This window comes from Gymnoscopelus braueri, assembly GCF_963280865.1.
Source record: "Gymnoscopelus braueri genome assembly, chromosome: 16".
Taxonomy (NCBI): Eukaryota; Metazoa; Chordata; class Actinopteri; order Myctophiformes; family Myctophidae; genus Gymnoscopelus; species Gymnoscopelus braueri.
Genome location: NC_137616.1, coordinates 24,374,157 through 24,390,683, shown reverse-complemented (window position 1 = coordinate 24,390,683; position 16,527 = coordinate 24,374,157). Strand labels below are relative to the sequence as shown.

The 16,527-nt window shown below is 39.8% G+C and overlaps 1 protein-coding gene and 1 pseudogene across 2 annotated transcripts; both read left to right on the top strand.

Annotated features, from left to right (window-relative positions):
* Positions 1–5,277: 5,277 nt before the first annotated feature.
* On the top strand, positions 5,278–7,663 carry ttc32 (tetratricopeptide repeat domain 32). The gene is made up of 3 exons (XM_080453410.1): positions 5,278–5,425; positions 6,117–6,283; positions 6,840–7,663. Exons 1-3 carry the CDS (start codon positions 5,310–5,312, stop codon positions 6,965–6,967), a joined length of 411 nt encoding a protein of 136 aa, XP_080309536.1. The 5' UTR covers positions 5,278–5,309; the 3' UTR covers positions 6,968–7,663.
* A 1,115-nt stretch (positions 7,664–8,778) lies between these two features.
* Positions 8,779–16,527, top strand: LOC308102888 (annotated as a pseudogene). The gene is made up of 19 exons (XR_013935000.1): positions 8,779–8,851; positions 8,992–9,093; positions 9,383–9,507; positions 9,629–9,772; positions 9,872–9,955; positions 10,054–10,218; positions 10,295–10,391; positions 10,475–10,692; positions 10,782–10,938; positions 12,165–12,373; positions 12,997–13,114; positions 13,444–13,643; positions 13,720–14,080; positions 14,864–14,964; positions 15,051–15,181; positions 15,405–15,591; positions 15,749–15,890; positions 16,010–16,142; positions 16,436–16,527. The product of XR_013935000.1 is annotated as an uncharacterized misc_RNA (transcript).

Here is a 16,527-nt window from a genome sequence, read left to right as displayed (position 1 = left end):
TTTGCAATGTTTGTAAACCCTGACATTACAAGTACTATTTTGAAGTACTGTTTTACTATTCACAAACATAGCTTAATATGTCTACAGGAGTATATTCAGTTGTATAATTTCAGTTACGTCAAACTCTTCATGATCATATCAATAACCCCATAAGCTACAGTTGATGTATGGGAAGCATACTACCCAAAGCAAAATGTCACAGGGGTCATTTCCCCTTAGAAGAAATGTAGTGCCAACAGCTTAACTTAGTATCAGGGCTTTGGGAGATTCAACACCTTGGTCCCAAAAATGTAAGTGATGATACAAAAGAGATATTATATCCGTGCATTTTATATAACTCTGAAATCCTATGACTCTGTGCCAATATAGGAAAGGAAAGGAAAGGAAAGGAAAGGAAAGGAAAAAATATCTTAGTGAGGAACTGATATTTCTATTAACAATGTGTTAAAATGTACCATGACTTTACAGAAATAGTTTGAAAGATCACAGGTCAGATGAAGTTCTTTTTCTTAAACATTTTATTTCATAAATGAATGAATAACTTTCAAATCTGTGTAAGTGGCAAGTGCCCTGCCTTGATGAACTAATTTAGGTACTACAGAATGCTACTAGTTGTAGCCTACAGGTTACCACAACTTCCTTTTCACACCTCAATCATTGTCCAAAAAAACATAAATCCAAAGGAAGAAAAAGGGCACGTGTTTGCCCTGGAATGGGTTTACTCTTTTGTCTGAAACACCACTGACAACAGTACTCTCCTGTCTGCTATGTCTGTGTGAGGTAGTCAGTCAACAGTCCAACATTTACCTCTAGTCTGGTTTGGATCCTCTCCCTTCCTTTTACCACCCAGCTGTTTTCTGTTTGTTTGCCATTCCACTGGCTTTCATGGATACCACACACACACAGGCATTTGAAAAGGTGGGCCAGTATATCCTGGGATGAATGGTACTGACATAGCATTCAGAGGGGAGTTGGAGGAAAGGATTTTGAAGGCGGCTGCTAAACATGCTTTTTTTGGAGGGAGAAGGTGGAAAGAAAACTATGCCTTTGGATAATTGGGTTTTTATTTACTGAGCTTTCTGTTTTGTCTACTGCAGACTATTGAAGGCCACAAATTAAATCTATAAGAATTCGTATTCGAAATTTTTTTTTCATGTCCAACGAGGATGAAATAACGGAGTTTCACCATTATAGGCCAGAGGCATGGCCACTTAGCTTGGCGTGGTCCATTTTTGAGGGCAGAAAGGCCAAAAGCAAGGGCAGCAAAGCCATCAAATAAAACAATGATTTTAAATACAAATAAAGAATTATTTTAATTTAAAATGGGTGTAAGTGCTGTTTTTTTTGCTTAAACAAACATGAAATATTTTTTTTTGTTAAAAGGTTACACTTTTTATTCTGACAGCAGTCATTGCTATAGAGTGTTTGTTCAGTAACATCCCATCTCTCCAGCTCTTTAGTAAACCAATTTTGTCCACTCAGGAGAGAATGCCACAAACATAATCTATCAACTTCAATAGTGTTCCAGTTCCAATATTGTCTGCTCATTTGTTTTTGTTATTATCATTATTGCGTTTCATCACTTCCAATATATCCAGCTATATATTCACTTAGAGTCAGAAAGTCAATCAGTTTATGAAATCCCCAAATCATAAATGGTGCATTAGTGAATAAATCATGACAAATGAGAACCCTCCGACCCCCATATGTGAAATATATTTTTACACCATTAAAAGGATTACAACAAATATGCTATTATTGTGTGAACTAATTTATACTGTTGCACTTGACTGATATTATTATAAGAGCTTTCTGATATGATCAAAGTTGACACATTCATTATCTGAAACTAAAAGTGACCTTTTAAGGATTAGCACAACACTGCGGTTCCGCTGGCGGTTTACTGTCATTGAAGAGGTTATATGAGGTGGCTTTGATGGATGTTTGGTCTGTTTCTGCCAGACCACGAGTGGATTTTGATATTCTCTGTTAATTCTCTCAGCAAACAGTGAAAAAGTAAAGTACCCAGTGTACAATATTTGGGGTGCTAGAAGGAACAGAACACCAACTCCCGGGTCACTGAACACAAGCATTTTTTGCCAGAGGTATGCAGGTCAGCTGTGCCAAAGAAAGCAAGTAAATTATTTTTGACCTTCTGCTGAAAGATGAGGGTTCTTCTGCAAATTAAATAGTAATAATTATATAAAAATCACACCCTGTGTGAAGTGGGCGGTGTCTTGCTAGCTAATCACAATACTGAATGGAGTCAACCAATCATGTACAAAAAATAAATACATTTATTGAAACACTCTTTATGATGGAAGAAACCATAACTTCAAAAAAACAAATTTATGGGTTTTTTTAAGTTATGGTTTCTTATATAGGGCTATGCACATGTGTCATGTGACACTGGCCAATCACAGTCCTGAATAGACTGTGATTGGCCAATCAGGGTGCAGGGTTAGGCGGGGTACATTTTTGGCAAATCACAGCATAGGATTTGTTGTACAAATATCCAAACCTCACTTATAGGGGCGGTTTCACCGCCCAAAAAATAAATCTGAGATACAAAATGATCTACGAGACTGCATAGAAAAAGGAAGTAGTAAGCGAAAAGAATTAAGTATAGAGCCTATATAACGTGTGTTTTGAAGAAAACACAACATACATAAACAGTAAAAGGCCCCTCCTATATGGCGGTAAAAGGGCCCCCAGCCCTCCTATAGATCCTGTAAACAGATCTCTATTATGTGCTTTCCTGACCCACAAATGCCTTACAACCTAAGTGCTGTGTTTGCGTGCCCGCCGACTGCCCATTCTGGGTGGTGTGGGGGGCCCTCAAAGTTAATTGGCCCAGAGGCCCCTGCCCAGTTTTAATCCGTTGCAGGGTTGAACCAGCTCATTTTGTGTAAGATTGGAATGTAATTTGTGCAAAGTGTCGTACTGATTTGTTGAGATAGATAGCAAAGACAAACAGGATAGAATGACATGCAGGTCCCAAGCCAGGAATCAGATTGGGGACGTCACAGTGTACACCACAAAATCCACAATGTTAAATTACAGTAACACTCCAGGTTTTACTGTGTGGTTATATGGTCAGTGTTTGTATTGGCTGAGCCACTAGAATGTTGAAATGTCTACCCTCTAGTCCACAACCTTCCTTTTGCTACTTTTTGCACCATCTTACCTGTGGAGACCTCTTCATGTGAGTCCTTGTGATGCAATGACCCGCTCAAGAGTTCTAACCACTTGTGTGTCATTGTGCTGTATATTGTATTGTATTATCTGTGTGCGTGTGCCTCACCTCAACAGTGTCAACCCAGTGGCCTACATCCTCCTCCACTGGGTCAGAGGGCTTGAACTGCTAGAGCCTGACCACACAGTCCGGAGATAAATGGGGCATAAAGGAAGTGTCTGCTCAAACGTCTAATTCCTTGAGGTGTCATTTTTCACCAGGGCAACTGACCCCTGGCCTGGGAGGTCACCCATGCAGGAATTTCTCACCGCTTTGCTCACAGGGTTGCTTCCATGTTATGGTTTTGCAGAAACGAACGAGTCACTGGCCTCCCTCACAGGCCTCCCTCACACAGTTAAAACAAGTGTTTTGTGGCTGCCTTATACCTCACGTAAGGCATAAGGCAGCCACAAAACACTTGTTTTAACTGTGTGAGGGAGGCCACTGATTGATTGATTGATTGATTGATTGATGTACTTTTATTTAGTAAGACATGAGAATCACAGTACATGGAAGTACAAATTCACAATACAAGGTCTACTAAACTGGAAGACTCATTAAGCACTTGGCTTGTTTAAGATGAGAACCCCATGCACACAAATCATGATGACATATAAGAGACAGACAGATATACACACTACTATACAGAATGTCATACAATCAGCTTTCAGGTTACTGGTATGAAGAGAGAAAAAAATATATATACAAAAGAAGAAAATGAAAGAGGGGGGGAGTAGGGGGGGGGTAGGTTAAGACTTGTTCATTCCCTTAGTTGAGTCAAATCTGGGTTGAACATGATTTGTGGAGCTGCCTCTGGTGTTATGATCATGGACTTCATTAACATTTTGGAAGTATTTTGACATATACAGGGGGATCCCAATGTTGTGGTGTATCTTGAAGACCAGGCCCATAGCAAGTTGCTGTACTCTGTCCTCAACCCTAAGCCATCCAATCCTAGCAAAATGAGCAGGGGTTAGATGGGTTTTGTGATTGAGGCCAAGAAGTAGCCTTACAAGTTTGTTTTGGGATGTTTGGAGCCTTGTTTGTAAGGCCTTGGAGGTGTTGTGATACCATGAAGTGCATGCATAATCATAATGACCTTGAATGAGGGCCCCTGCAAGAATCTTCAGAGTATTCTTACTGACTAGACGATCAATCCTCCACAAATAGCGTGTTGTTTGGTTGACATTTTTGATCACTTTTTCGGCGTTCTTGTTACCAGAGAGGTTTGCCTCCAAGATGGAGCCCAGGTAGGTAATTTCATCCTTTCTTTTGATGACATCATCACCACCCACTTTGATCGTGGTATATATACCACGATACACTGAAGCATTCTCTCTCAAATTGAAAAACATCTGTATAATAGTAGCCTATTTATCAGCATAATATGACAATGATACAGTAATAGGTCACTGTTTATAACCTATGTCAGGAAGAGACACTATTGTTAACACCATTAGAGGCCTGAAATATTCCTGTCATAATTAGTGATGCTGGTTTTTATCATATTTACTGATCCATCTGTTCCATGATTTTAATATAATATTTAGAAGATAACAATTATAGGCCTACAGTAGCTATCTGCCTAATCATTTTAATGTAGGCTATAGCTTATATGTATATTCAGTCTGCCCCCTGCGGTACTGTAAATTATTAATAATAATAATAATAATAATAATAATAATGATAATAATGATGATGATAATTATCATTATATATAATATAATAATAGCTACAAAATAGAGAACATCATATTGGGAAATGTTATATTTCTGTGTGCACCTGATTGATTGATTGATTGATTGATTGAATACTTCAAAGGGATGCTAAAGGTATGCTAAAAAACAGCATTAAACCCAAGAAAGCACTATGGCTACATGAATCCAGTTGGTATAAACTGTTATATAAGTTTAGGGAAACTTTTAGGGAACTTTAAAAATGAGCGCTTTTAACCCAGACTTCTAATCAGCGCATTAGAACCTGATTGGATCACATGTCGGCACATGTCGTCACTCGTCATTTCCTTGTTGAAGACAGGGTAAACAAACATACCGGATCCGTAACACTTAAGTTCATGGAAGAAGATCATTCTAAAACTATCGAAAATGCTCACGCAGAGTTTAAGAAACAGAATTTCCAACCGGCAGAAGAACTTTACACAACATTTATCTCATCCTGCTTGCACATGAGGTATACTACTGCGTTAGTACTTGCTTTATCATTCACACTCTGAGTGTGGTTGGTTAGCCAGTAGCCTAGCCATGGATACACGACGGTCACGGATGAACTTACACCTGGTGTTTGCACTTTCTTCATTTACGGTCCGTACATCTACATAAACGTTCAGATTTCAAATATAAAGCGCTTACCCCATGACCATGGATGTTACAATTGTGTACGGCCTTCAGAAGTACCCGTATCTTCCGTATTGTTCAATGAAAAGCATTTTAATCCAATTGGTGGCCAGTTTGTATTTTCGCCATATGCTTTCAACTGCGCAACCCTATCGCTTGGGAGGGTGTATTGCACCCTGATACATTATAACTCTATGAGAAAATGGCAACCAATTGGATTAAAATTCATTTTATTGAACAATTTGGAAGATACGGGTACTTCTGAGGGCCCGTACAGAATTGCAACATCCGTGGCCATGGGATAAACACTTTATATTTGAAATCTGAACGTTTATGTAGATGTACGGGCCGTAAATGGAGAAAGTGCAAACACCAGGTTGAAGTTCATCCATGACTTCATGATATGACAGTCATGTTTCAGGGCTACCAGTAGCCACATAGGGCTAACTGGACAGCACCTGTATTAACTTTATATTGTATGTATGGCATTTACACTAGTTTGTATAAACCTCTTCCCTTAATTACAGGACATGTCAAGCTAGCAAGCTGGCTCATGCTTTCAACAACCGAGGGCAAATAAAATACTTCAGGGTGGATTTCTTCGAGGCAATGGAAGACTATACTGAAGCAATACAGGCTGATAGTCAATTCGAGGTGCCATACTACAACAGAGGACTGATTCGTTATAGATTAGGTAATAAAATACATGCTTTGTTCTATTATGAAAGGGCATTTATATTACTTCGGAGTGACTGTGACATAACTGCAGCTGCTATATCTTTTTTAGACTCTAGATGGCGCTGTATACATGTCCAATTCATTCAAATGCTCACAGTATCTTAAACATGGATACACATAAACCTATATACATTGGCTATTTGAAAATAGCCGATCTAACAAAGCATCGCATTCGCAGACACATTGTGAGCTTGTAGATCTGCTATTTGCGAAAAGATCTTGTAAAGAAAAAGGGAAATATATGGACTATATTTGAAATATCTTTTCAGGTGGGGGGGTCTGTGGAGAAATACATTAATTTGGGTCCTTGTCGACATGCAAATGTTTGAGAACTGGTTTAAACGATGAAAAAAAAAGCAAGCAAGCCAAAATAACACACTTTAAAGCCTAAAATCCAATATTTACGAGCTACTTTACAGAAAAACAAGCCCAAAGTCGCCTATAATAAGAAGACATGGCATCACTGCATAGAGTCAACATACAGTATATTCATATTTAACTTTCTGTTGCAGGTTTTTTCGAAGATGCCAAGAGCGACTTTCAGCAGGCCCTACAGCTTAATCCAGATTTCCAAGATGCCAAAACTAGCCTACAACAAACATTACTGGACCAGCAGCACAAGATCAATAGAGGATACTGACAATGTAATAGACCAAAGACTTTACTTTTCAATGTTTTCAATCTAAATATTAGGCAAATTAAATGTGATCTGTTCGTCGTTTTGGGGAGCTGATAATGCCCATATGGATTCAATATATTATTTCAGCTGTACATAAATAAAATAAAATAAAATTGACTTGAACAATAATCATGACAAAATAAGTTGCACACTGTAACAATAAGGTTTGGGCTATAGAGCACCGAAGTCCTGACGTGACTCGTTCATCCCCAGGTTTGCGGAAGTAATTTCTCTATGGAGAATAACATTGGGTCATCTTAGAATCGTCTCATATAAGAATTGTGGTCCAAAAATAAACACCGCGTGTCGGCGTTATTGTCAGGGAAGGGGGTTCTGTATCGTTTATGATAGTCAGTCACTTATATTTGATACAGTCTGTTTCTGGCGAAAATGTAACTAATTCGGCGGAAGTAACATTAGCGTTTTCTCACCGTCAGTTGATGCTTCATATCCATAAGAGTCAACACGCCGGGGTCATTTGTTTATTTTTGGAACACAGTTCTTATTTGACGCGATATTAAATACGTCTATGGGATTCAGAACGGGGGTGGAAAACTGCGAACCAGGTAGACAAACAAAGGATGTGTAAATGACGTCAGACTTCGGTGGTCTATTTCTTGCGTTTGTAAATACAGCAATAAAAGGTTTTTGATGACAGTGTCCTGTATTATTAAAATGTTGTGTCATGCTCACAAAGTTCCCAACCTGCATGGGTATAGAAGACACCAAAAGTACAGTTGCAGTGGTAACTGGTCAGACCTAAAGTTTAAACACAAGTAATTTTACAGCCTAAACAAAATAAACAAAATATGCTGTCTTCTCTCCTATGCATAGCAATTACAATGTGCAAGAAAGGTTCCCTTCCTGAAGCATTTAATAATTTACAGTAGGCTCTTTTCCTGAGTGATTTAAAAAGTGCAAGATAATCATAATCATCCAGCCATAGGAAAAAAACAAATGGAACACTTCACTAAAGAGTTGATCCCTTCATACTTGGGATAATCAAACAAAAAAGCACCTCATTCTCAATTTCACTGGAGTGGCATTATTCATGCACTTTCTTTGGCTAAAGATTATGTTCCTGAAGTGTGCACATATAGGGATCTTTATCTTTTGTTAAAATTTGATTTCACATAAGGTTCCACACTGTAGCTCCTCTTTATGATGCAATATGTTTGTGGTCTCGTGTTTATGTATATATATATATATATATATATATATATATAAAGAGAGAGAGACACGCGCACACACACACACACTGTCCTGAGTAGCTGTCTAGTTAGTATCTATATAATTTGATATTATGCACTGCTGATGGCCACTTTAATGTATTATCAGTTTGTAATACAAGCTCTGCTATATGAATTCCCTGCTTGTCAAGACATGGCTGTTAATCCACATGTGAAAACCTTAAAAGTTAAGAAGCAAAGAGGGATTTGCAGAGATAGGCTACACCCACACAGGCTACAAACCTTGTGTAGCCTATCACTGACATGTGTCACCTGTGCATAGTGAATCACTGAAACACAAAACAGCTGTTGAAGAATTAGTGATGTCATCAAGCACTGTGTTTCAGATGTGTGTGGGGCTGCCTGGGGTCTAATGTCAAACTCTCCCAGTGATTGAATTGCTCTTCACTTTTGTGGAACTACATCTGATCTGTATTATGAGGAGAATTTGGAGTTTGTAAGTGTTTCTCTAGAATTTTTGCATACATTTTTCACAAGCCATTTTAACATCCTTGTAGACTTGATACGTGTCTTCATTTCAGCATGACATGGATTTTGATCCCTGCTGTCATCTTGGGTCAAAAGAGGCCAAGTATAAATTCAAATTCACAGCCAAGTAAGTGCTTAATTCATGCTAAACTTATGTACCTCAAGTCATTTTATATGAATTGAAGTTAATGTATGAGCTAAAAATCACTCATATCATACCTCAAGTTAAGTTTGTATCTGAGTTAATCATCTGTTTCCTCAAAACAGGCAGTGGTTTAAAGTCAGACTGTGTGGGAAATGTCATGAGGCTGACCTTAGACAAGGCTCTCGCTGTGGGGAACCAACTAGAAATTGAAGCCATCAGTGATGGTATGTCTTAATTATATTTGGAAAAAGAAAGAAGCAAGCACTCATCAGACACGTCGTTCAAAGTACATAAAGTAACCGGTGCACGGTTCAGGCAGAAATGGTTTATTCGAAAAGACTACCAGCACTTACTTTCATCCATTTAGGATCCTGTTTTTATTGAAGTCTTATTCCCCCCAGCAGCACTCATTTACCGTAGGACTTCAATAAAAACAAGATCCTTAATTATATCTGGGGTCACCAAAACCAATCCTTGTAATGTTTATTAATGCTTCCCCCCTCCCCCTCCCAGATGGTTCTCAACACATGCATTTAACACCAGTCTTGGCTGCTCAATGTGGATATAGCATGGAATCTGACCCATGGGGTAACACCAGAATCTATGCATCCTTGATGGGCTGTTATGTGGACAATCATGTATGTAAAAAAATGTTTTGTATACTTTTCTATCACTGCGTCATGGAGGGGGGGGGGGACAGTAAGACATCTGAAGTGCTAAATCTACTGCATTTTGTTTTCTGCATTTCTATGTTCCCAGGAAGATGACACCTTTAATGTTAGCTTGAGAGTTCGAATGTACAACCAAAATACATCAGATGTAGTTACTCATGATATTTCTCAAACTTGTGAAGACTCGTCCTGGAGCTCGGAGGAGATTCTTTGTGATAGAAATTACATGGAAGTAAGTCGCTCGACAATGGGACCAGATATGAATATGCTAAACCATATTTAAAATATCTAAAATGGCCAGTTTAATGATTGAATATTTGTCTATTTCAAGGTATCAAAGCTCGTGCCTGACATTAAAGATGAGGGCCAGGATATGAAACTTCCAGATGACTCTAAACTCAAGGCAGTTCCCGGTGTATGTTAAGTATTTTGAGGCTTTGCATGTTATGTTTTTTGTGACTCAAAGGAGTGTCAAAACATGAATGAAAGATTTTTTTTTTAAATTCCCTGCAGACAACCGGTGCTGCTCATGGTATCTGGAAGATGACATTTCACACTCCTGAGCCAGTGGTGATGCTGCTGAAGGAGGCTCAAGAAGCTGGCTTTGGAGCCATGACCACCTTTAGCCGCCTGGTTTTAAGAAGCTCATATAACACAGCAAGGACTTACACTGAGAATGTAAGCAACCAAGCCCCCTCCCTGCACTCTGCATGTTTTCATTTCTTATTAAGTCACTTTAAATGTATCTCTTTAGGTGGCTGGAGTTCCCATGGAGGTTTTCAAAGTGAGCACTTATTATAAATTGCCACATGATATCATAGTCATCAACTCTGCCGCTGCGTGTCCCGTGGGTGAGTCTTTTATAATAAACCGTGTTTTATAAATTAAAAAAGGTGTGCTGCAGTACTACTGCTAACCAATCTTTCTGCAATAGGTGGTGTGCTCTTTACTGAGAATATGATCTCCTGGCATTTACCTCGCCGTATAACGCCACTAATCAATGGCGGCATTAAAGTCTTTGAAATGCACATGGGAATGAATGGTCAGAGGCTCGATAAATCTCAGATGGCTGCCCGCCGCTACACACTGTCAGCTACAGAATCTCACATCATCACTGAGCTTCCAATTGGATCACCGGATGGTTACTACAAGGTTGGGACACTGTGGATAGAATGTTGATGTGCATCATTCTAGGGTAGGTCTATTTGCATGTTTTATTAATGTGACATGAATTATTGCAGAGTCATGCCCCAGATTACCAGTACCACATCACCTACACGGTTGAACCAATGCTGGAGTTGCTCTGGTGGTCAGAAGACACCCAGGCTGATACCAAATACAAGGTGCTGTTCCCCATTACCACCCCTATGATGCCCCAGCCTCTGAACTTCTCTGACAGTAAGTCTCTTGGTTGAAAAAGACCCAGTTAATCACATGAACCCTAGCCACTCGGCTGAAATAACAGATTTGCAAGCTAGCAACGCATCTGGAGATTGTAGATCAGCTATTTTTGGCAAAGATTTGGTGTAGAGGGAAATACTAACAGGCCTAGTATAGAGCCCTGGGGGTCCCCAGTCGTATATAAGATTAAAGTGGTTCAAGCTCAACGCATGGCAAATGGTATAACCTAAATTACTGCAGTTCAGCACTATTACAAATGTATATATATCTTTTAATAATATCGTTTTTTTTTGGGCTTATGCCTTTATTGATAGTATAGAAGGTAGGCAGGAAACGGGGAGAGACACGCAGCATAGGTCGTCGGGATCGGGTCTCGAACCCGCAACGCTGGGTTGCGTTAGAGCAGGGATGGCAAACTCATTTTAGCTCAGGGGCCACATGGAGGAGGGCCAGAGGGCCAGAGGGCCGGGACCGGTACCGGACCGGTAAAATCATGGCATAATAACTAATAATAACAATAACAACAACTTCAGATAGTTTTCTTTGTTTACTTTACTTAGTCTTAGTTAGTACAAGCACATTCTGAAAATGTAAACTTCACAAATAGGGATGGCCAAATGGAGACATTTTATTAACCGTTTACCGTTAGGCCTTACCGATTAATTAATCGATAACCGTTAAGATTTTTTTTTTTTTTTTGTGCCAAAATACATTTTATTTCAAAGGGCCAAGTCTACACAGTTTGTTTTGTGTCTCCAGCAGAGTTTCTGGTGTCTCTATCTCTCTCTGGAAGAGGTTGCACATGAACTCTGCAGCCGCACTGAGGCGCTCCAACACAAACAATATCAATACAAAGACGAGGAAGAAGAAGAGGAAAGTGGAAGTTACGTGTGGTTGCAGGTGTAGACTTGGCCAAAAAACAATTAAAACATTTTTGGCACAAAAACATTTTTGGCACAATTTTTGATTTGCAAAATCATCTCGCGGGCCGGATTAAACTAGTTAGCGGGCCTGATCCGGCCCGCGGGCCGTATGTTTGACATCCAATATGTGGTATGCGCCCGAACTGCTAGGCCAGCGGGTGCCCAAATAATTCAGTCTTTAATTAAAAAATAAATTATTAGCAATGAACGTTCACTTTATTTTACTCGAATGGAGAATAAAGTAAAAGTTGGCTTACAAATTAGTTTTGCTTTCAACCCACCACTTTGCTGCTGTTCCAGATACCGTCCCTGAGGAGAGGGTGTTTAGCATCCTCTTGGGGACCTTTCTCCATGATGTGGAGCTGGTGAACATCACCTTTTCCACTGGTGTGCTCACTGTTGATGAGTGCAATGCCAAGGGCCTCCACATCCAGGAACACACGCACTCCAATGGCTCCAAGACCTTCTCTCTTCAAGTGCCCTTCTCTGACCATGCCGTCCTGAAACGTGTATGTACCGTAGATGACTTGTTTGCCTAAATGTGGGTACATTTCACTCAACTTGTTGGGCCATTTGAATCGGAATCACTTCTAGAACAAGAATAGAAGTACTGTATGTTCACAGTAAAAAAAAAAATATGTGTAACTCTGTGTATATGACCCTTAAAGAACGACTTCACCCATTTCAACTTATCTTCATTTAATTGGTCCTCACTAACTCTAACTCTGTATGTGTCTCAGAGGACCGTTCAGAAACCCGCCTACCAGTGACATCATCGTTAGGCAGGTTTTTCTTTTCAAACAAGATTTAAAAAAGTTCTTAACGCGAGAACAATGGCTTCCATTATATCGTGCTAACTTTCCTGGAATAGAAAGCCTGCAGTTTCTAATCTATTACCTTGGATGTCACTGGTAGGCGGGTTTCTGAAATGTCCATATGTCTCCCTCTGAGACACATACCGAGTAGAGACAAATGATACCATATTATCATGAGCATTAGTGAGGACCAATTATATGAAAATAGGTTGAAAATGGGTGAAATCGTCCTTAAGCTTAATTTCACAGAGGATTTTACTGTGTGTATATAGTCCCATTTTAGTGAAGTCTAGTACATATTTTTATTTCCCTCACAGAATCCTGAACCCCGGGTTACAGTCTACTTCCTGCCTCTGACCTATGATTTTGTCATTCATCCTGAGCAAACTACGTTCTCTTACACATTAGAGGTGGAGCAATCTTTGCGGGATGTTGGTGAGCTCATGTGGCATCTGTCTACTTTATGGCGATTATGTATTTCTCATGCAGATAATGGCAGATGAGTTTTCTTGTGTGTTCCTGATCACATCCCAATCTTGGTTTCTTTAACATGCATATTTCTGTGTAGCAGTGTACATCTATTCATCAAAGTGTTAATTTAGCTCTTTTGGTGTTTAGGCTTAGTGCTTATAATTGCCATTTCTTTAGTGGGCTGCATTAGCGCTGTAAACTTTTCTTGTTTTTTACTCATTTTGGTGAAGCTAAGCTTTGTCTGTGTGAAGCAGGTCTGTGGTTAACAGTGTGTCCTGCTTATTTGTTTTTAGTTCTACCTAGCATCACTGGCACCTGTGACCAGAACATGTTTTATATCAGTGTGAAATATGGGAGTCAGGGCCACAACTTCCAGGCCATTCTTGGCAATCGGGAGCTGAGTCCTGAGCTGGCAGAGGTCTACAAACTCACTGAAAATGGCACACACTTCAGTCTTGTGGTGCCATACAACTCTCCTGACACAGCATTTGAGGTAGGTTGAGGCTAGCACATAGTAGCGCAGTGTGAGATATTATAACATGACCTTGATGATGGCTCTTTGTTTACAGCTGATCGAGTCCTCATCAGTCAAAGCCAGAGCTGACTTGCTTCTGTGGGAGCCCAACAATGAGTGGAAACTCGCTGATTTCTCTCTGGCCTGCAACTTCCCTTTGACCACAACTGGTAATGTGTCAAATCAAATTTGTTGCATTTCTGTCGGCTGGCTATAGGAAATTGCTGACTAATAGACTCTTTTCAGAGTGTCACGCTAATGGAACCGTGACTGCTCTGGCTGTGAAAGTGGAATCTGTCCCAACGCTAATCCCTAGTTGGCTGACACTGAAGGACCCATCCTGCAAACCAGTTTTCAGTGATGACCGCTTTGCATATTTCTCTTTCGCTGTTGATTCCTGTAGGACCACTAGAACGGTATGTGTCTCCACCCCCTCTAATAGTTTTGACTTTTTTTTTTAAATACTTTTTTTTATTGGATTTTTTAGTAATATGATAAACACATCAGAGTATAAACAACTATAAAATATAAAACAAGAAAAGACAATGACATAATTTGGTATGAATTCAAAAATAAAATATACAACATAAAAACAACAACAAACTGTTATACAGATACAAACAAAAAACAGAACAACAACACACTCTTGCTCTCATACTCTCCCTGCACAGATCTTTTGTAAAAGATCATAAGAAAAATAAAAACACTCCAGTCCCTTCTTCTTTTCTTTTTAAGTTAACCATTATGTAGGTGGGGTCAGCGTGCACTTATTGAAGTGGTCGATGAAGGGTTGCCAGGTCTTGTAAAATTCGTCTTCAATAGATTTTACTTTTAATTTGGTTTATCCGGTACCCAATTCATACAAGCTCTAAATATGAGAGTTAAGGTCACTCCTAATCATTGGCTAACTGCCTTACCAGATCTTACTGACCTTAACCACTGCAAACCATACCTATCCTTAATCTAATGCCTAACTAAACGCAACCATTTTTATCCATTTAACCATCTCTGACCTAATGGCTACATTGTTACATCTCTAACCTCACTTATTGCCTACATTTAACCAGCTCTGATCTAAAACCTAAACACGACATAGTTTAGGTCAGTTTGGCTCTGGCTGTCGCACATTGCATTGTGAGTATGACACTGTTGGTTCAGGAGGTTATTTTTTCATTGTATTCCTTATTCCACATCTGTAGTTCTTTGACAACTACCTACTGTATGAGAATGAAATTGCCCTTGATGAGAAGAGCATGCATCGTTCATCCAAAGGTCACACGTTGCCACCAGTTGAGTACAGGTATAACTGCTATGCTGTTTGACACACATTGCAATAGAGTTTGTAATTTTCCTGCTGTAGTGCTTAAATTCCCCGTGCCCTTACAGGCACACCATTTCCTGCTTCTATTTGGTAAGTGAGACGAAGACTATGGCATTCCACTATAGACCACGGGATAATGAACCTACAGCAGAGCTTGGGTCAGGACAGCTGTTGGTACAAATGAGACTTGCCCATGGTAAGACTTTTGTATGTTGACCTCATATCTAGCCGTTTTGTATACCCTGGATGTAATGGTCCAAGTGACCTTGTCCCAATGTAGTTATGCACTACAAAATTGCAAGTTACCAAGCAAATGAATTTGACTTTGTATAAATTCTGCACCACTTTACCAGTGATTAACTTTGTTCTACTTACACTCACCACTCTACCAGTGATCATCTTTATTTTGACCTCCTCAGATTCATCATATGTACAGTTCCTCCAAGTAGATGATTACCCAGTAGTGAAGTACCTAAGGGAGCCATTGTATTTTGAGGTGGAACTGGAGTCTGCTGACCCTCACTTAGAGCTCATCTTGGAGAATTGCTGGGCTACTCTACATGAAAACAGGACTTCTTTGCCAAGTTGGGACATCATTGTGGATGGGTACTGGGCCAATAATTGTTGATATGGATACTTGGAGCAATACTTAGAAGACATTGCATTCTCCTATGTTCTGATCATTATGCTGTTAAGTTTGAAACGTGTAAGCATCTCTACAGTTTGTAATTTATGTGTGTTCATAATTTGCTCAATTAACTAGGTGTGAGAACCTTGACGACGGCTACGTGACGGTCTTTCACCCAGTTAAGAGTGACACGAGGGTTGCAGTCCCCGGCCATGTAAAGCGCTTCTCTATGAAGATGTTTACCTTCATTAAGACTGAAAATGTTCTGGAAGACCAGGTATAATGAACAGCTTTTTTGGTAGTTTCTCATGCAACATAAAATCCAAGGCAGGTTCATAGATGCTCATCCGAGTCTAATCGCTTGAGATGCCTGTGTATTAAATTCTCGACCTACAGATTTATGTGCACTGTGACGCAGTGATTTGTGAGACCAACAACCGGGTAGATGGCATCTGCAGTGGCCAGTGTGGGAGCCTCGCAAACGTGAGAAACACCAAGCCGGCGAAGCCGCATAGCGGACTAAAAAGGGGTAAGGACGAGAAACTGCAGAATAACTTCACACTGGCTCAAAAAACTATTGACGCATGCCCCTTATCTGATCCTAATCCTGTATGCCACAATGCTCAAAGGCATTCCTTTTATGATTAAGTAGATTTGTGGTCTATATAGCATGTCTAACACAGCATGTACACATGCTAGTACGGCTTGTGAAACCCTGTCTGTTTCTCTGTGCAAAGAAAACTACTGGACAATTCTATTGCTTTTAGGATTTTTGCTTGGGGGGGGGGGAGCACAGTGAATGACCAAGTGTTTTGTTCTCAGGGCGCAGAAGTAAAGACTCAACCCAGCATCAAACGGAGCCGATCTCTTCTGGACCAATTCTTCTTAAACCCTCAATAGAATCTTCTGAATAA

Excerpts from the sequence above, each read along its gene's own strand:
- ttc32 (XM_080453410.1), top strand. The coding sequence starts at position 5,310 with ATGGAAGAAGATCATTCTAAAACTATCGAAAATGCTCACGCAGAGTTT. Across the intron at positions 5,426-6,116 it reads TCATCCTGCTTGCACATGAG|GACATGTCAAGCTAGCAAGC; the intron begins GTATACTACTGC and ends CCTTAATTACAG. Across the intron at positions 6,284-6,839 it reads ACTGATTCGTTATAGATTAG|GTTTTTTCGAAGATGCCAAG; the intron begins GTAATAAAATAC and ends TTTCTGTTGCAG.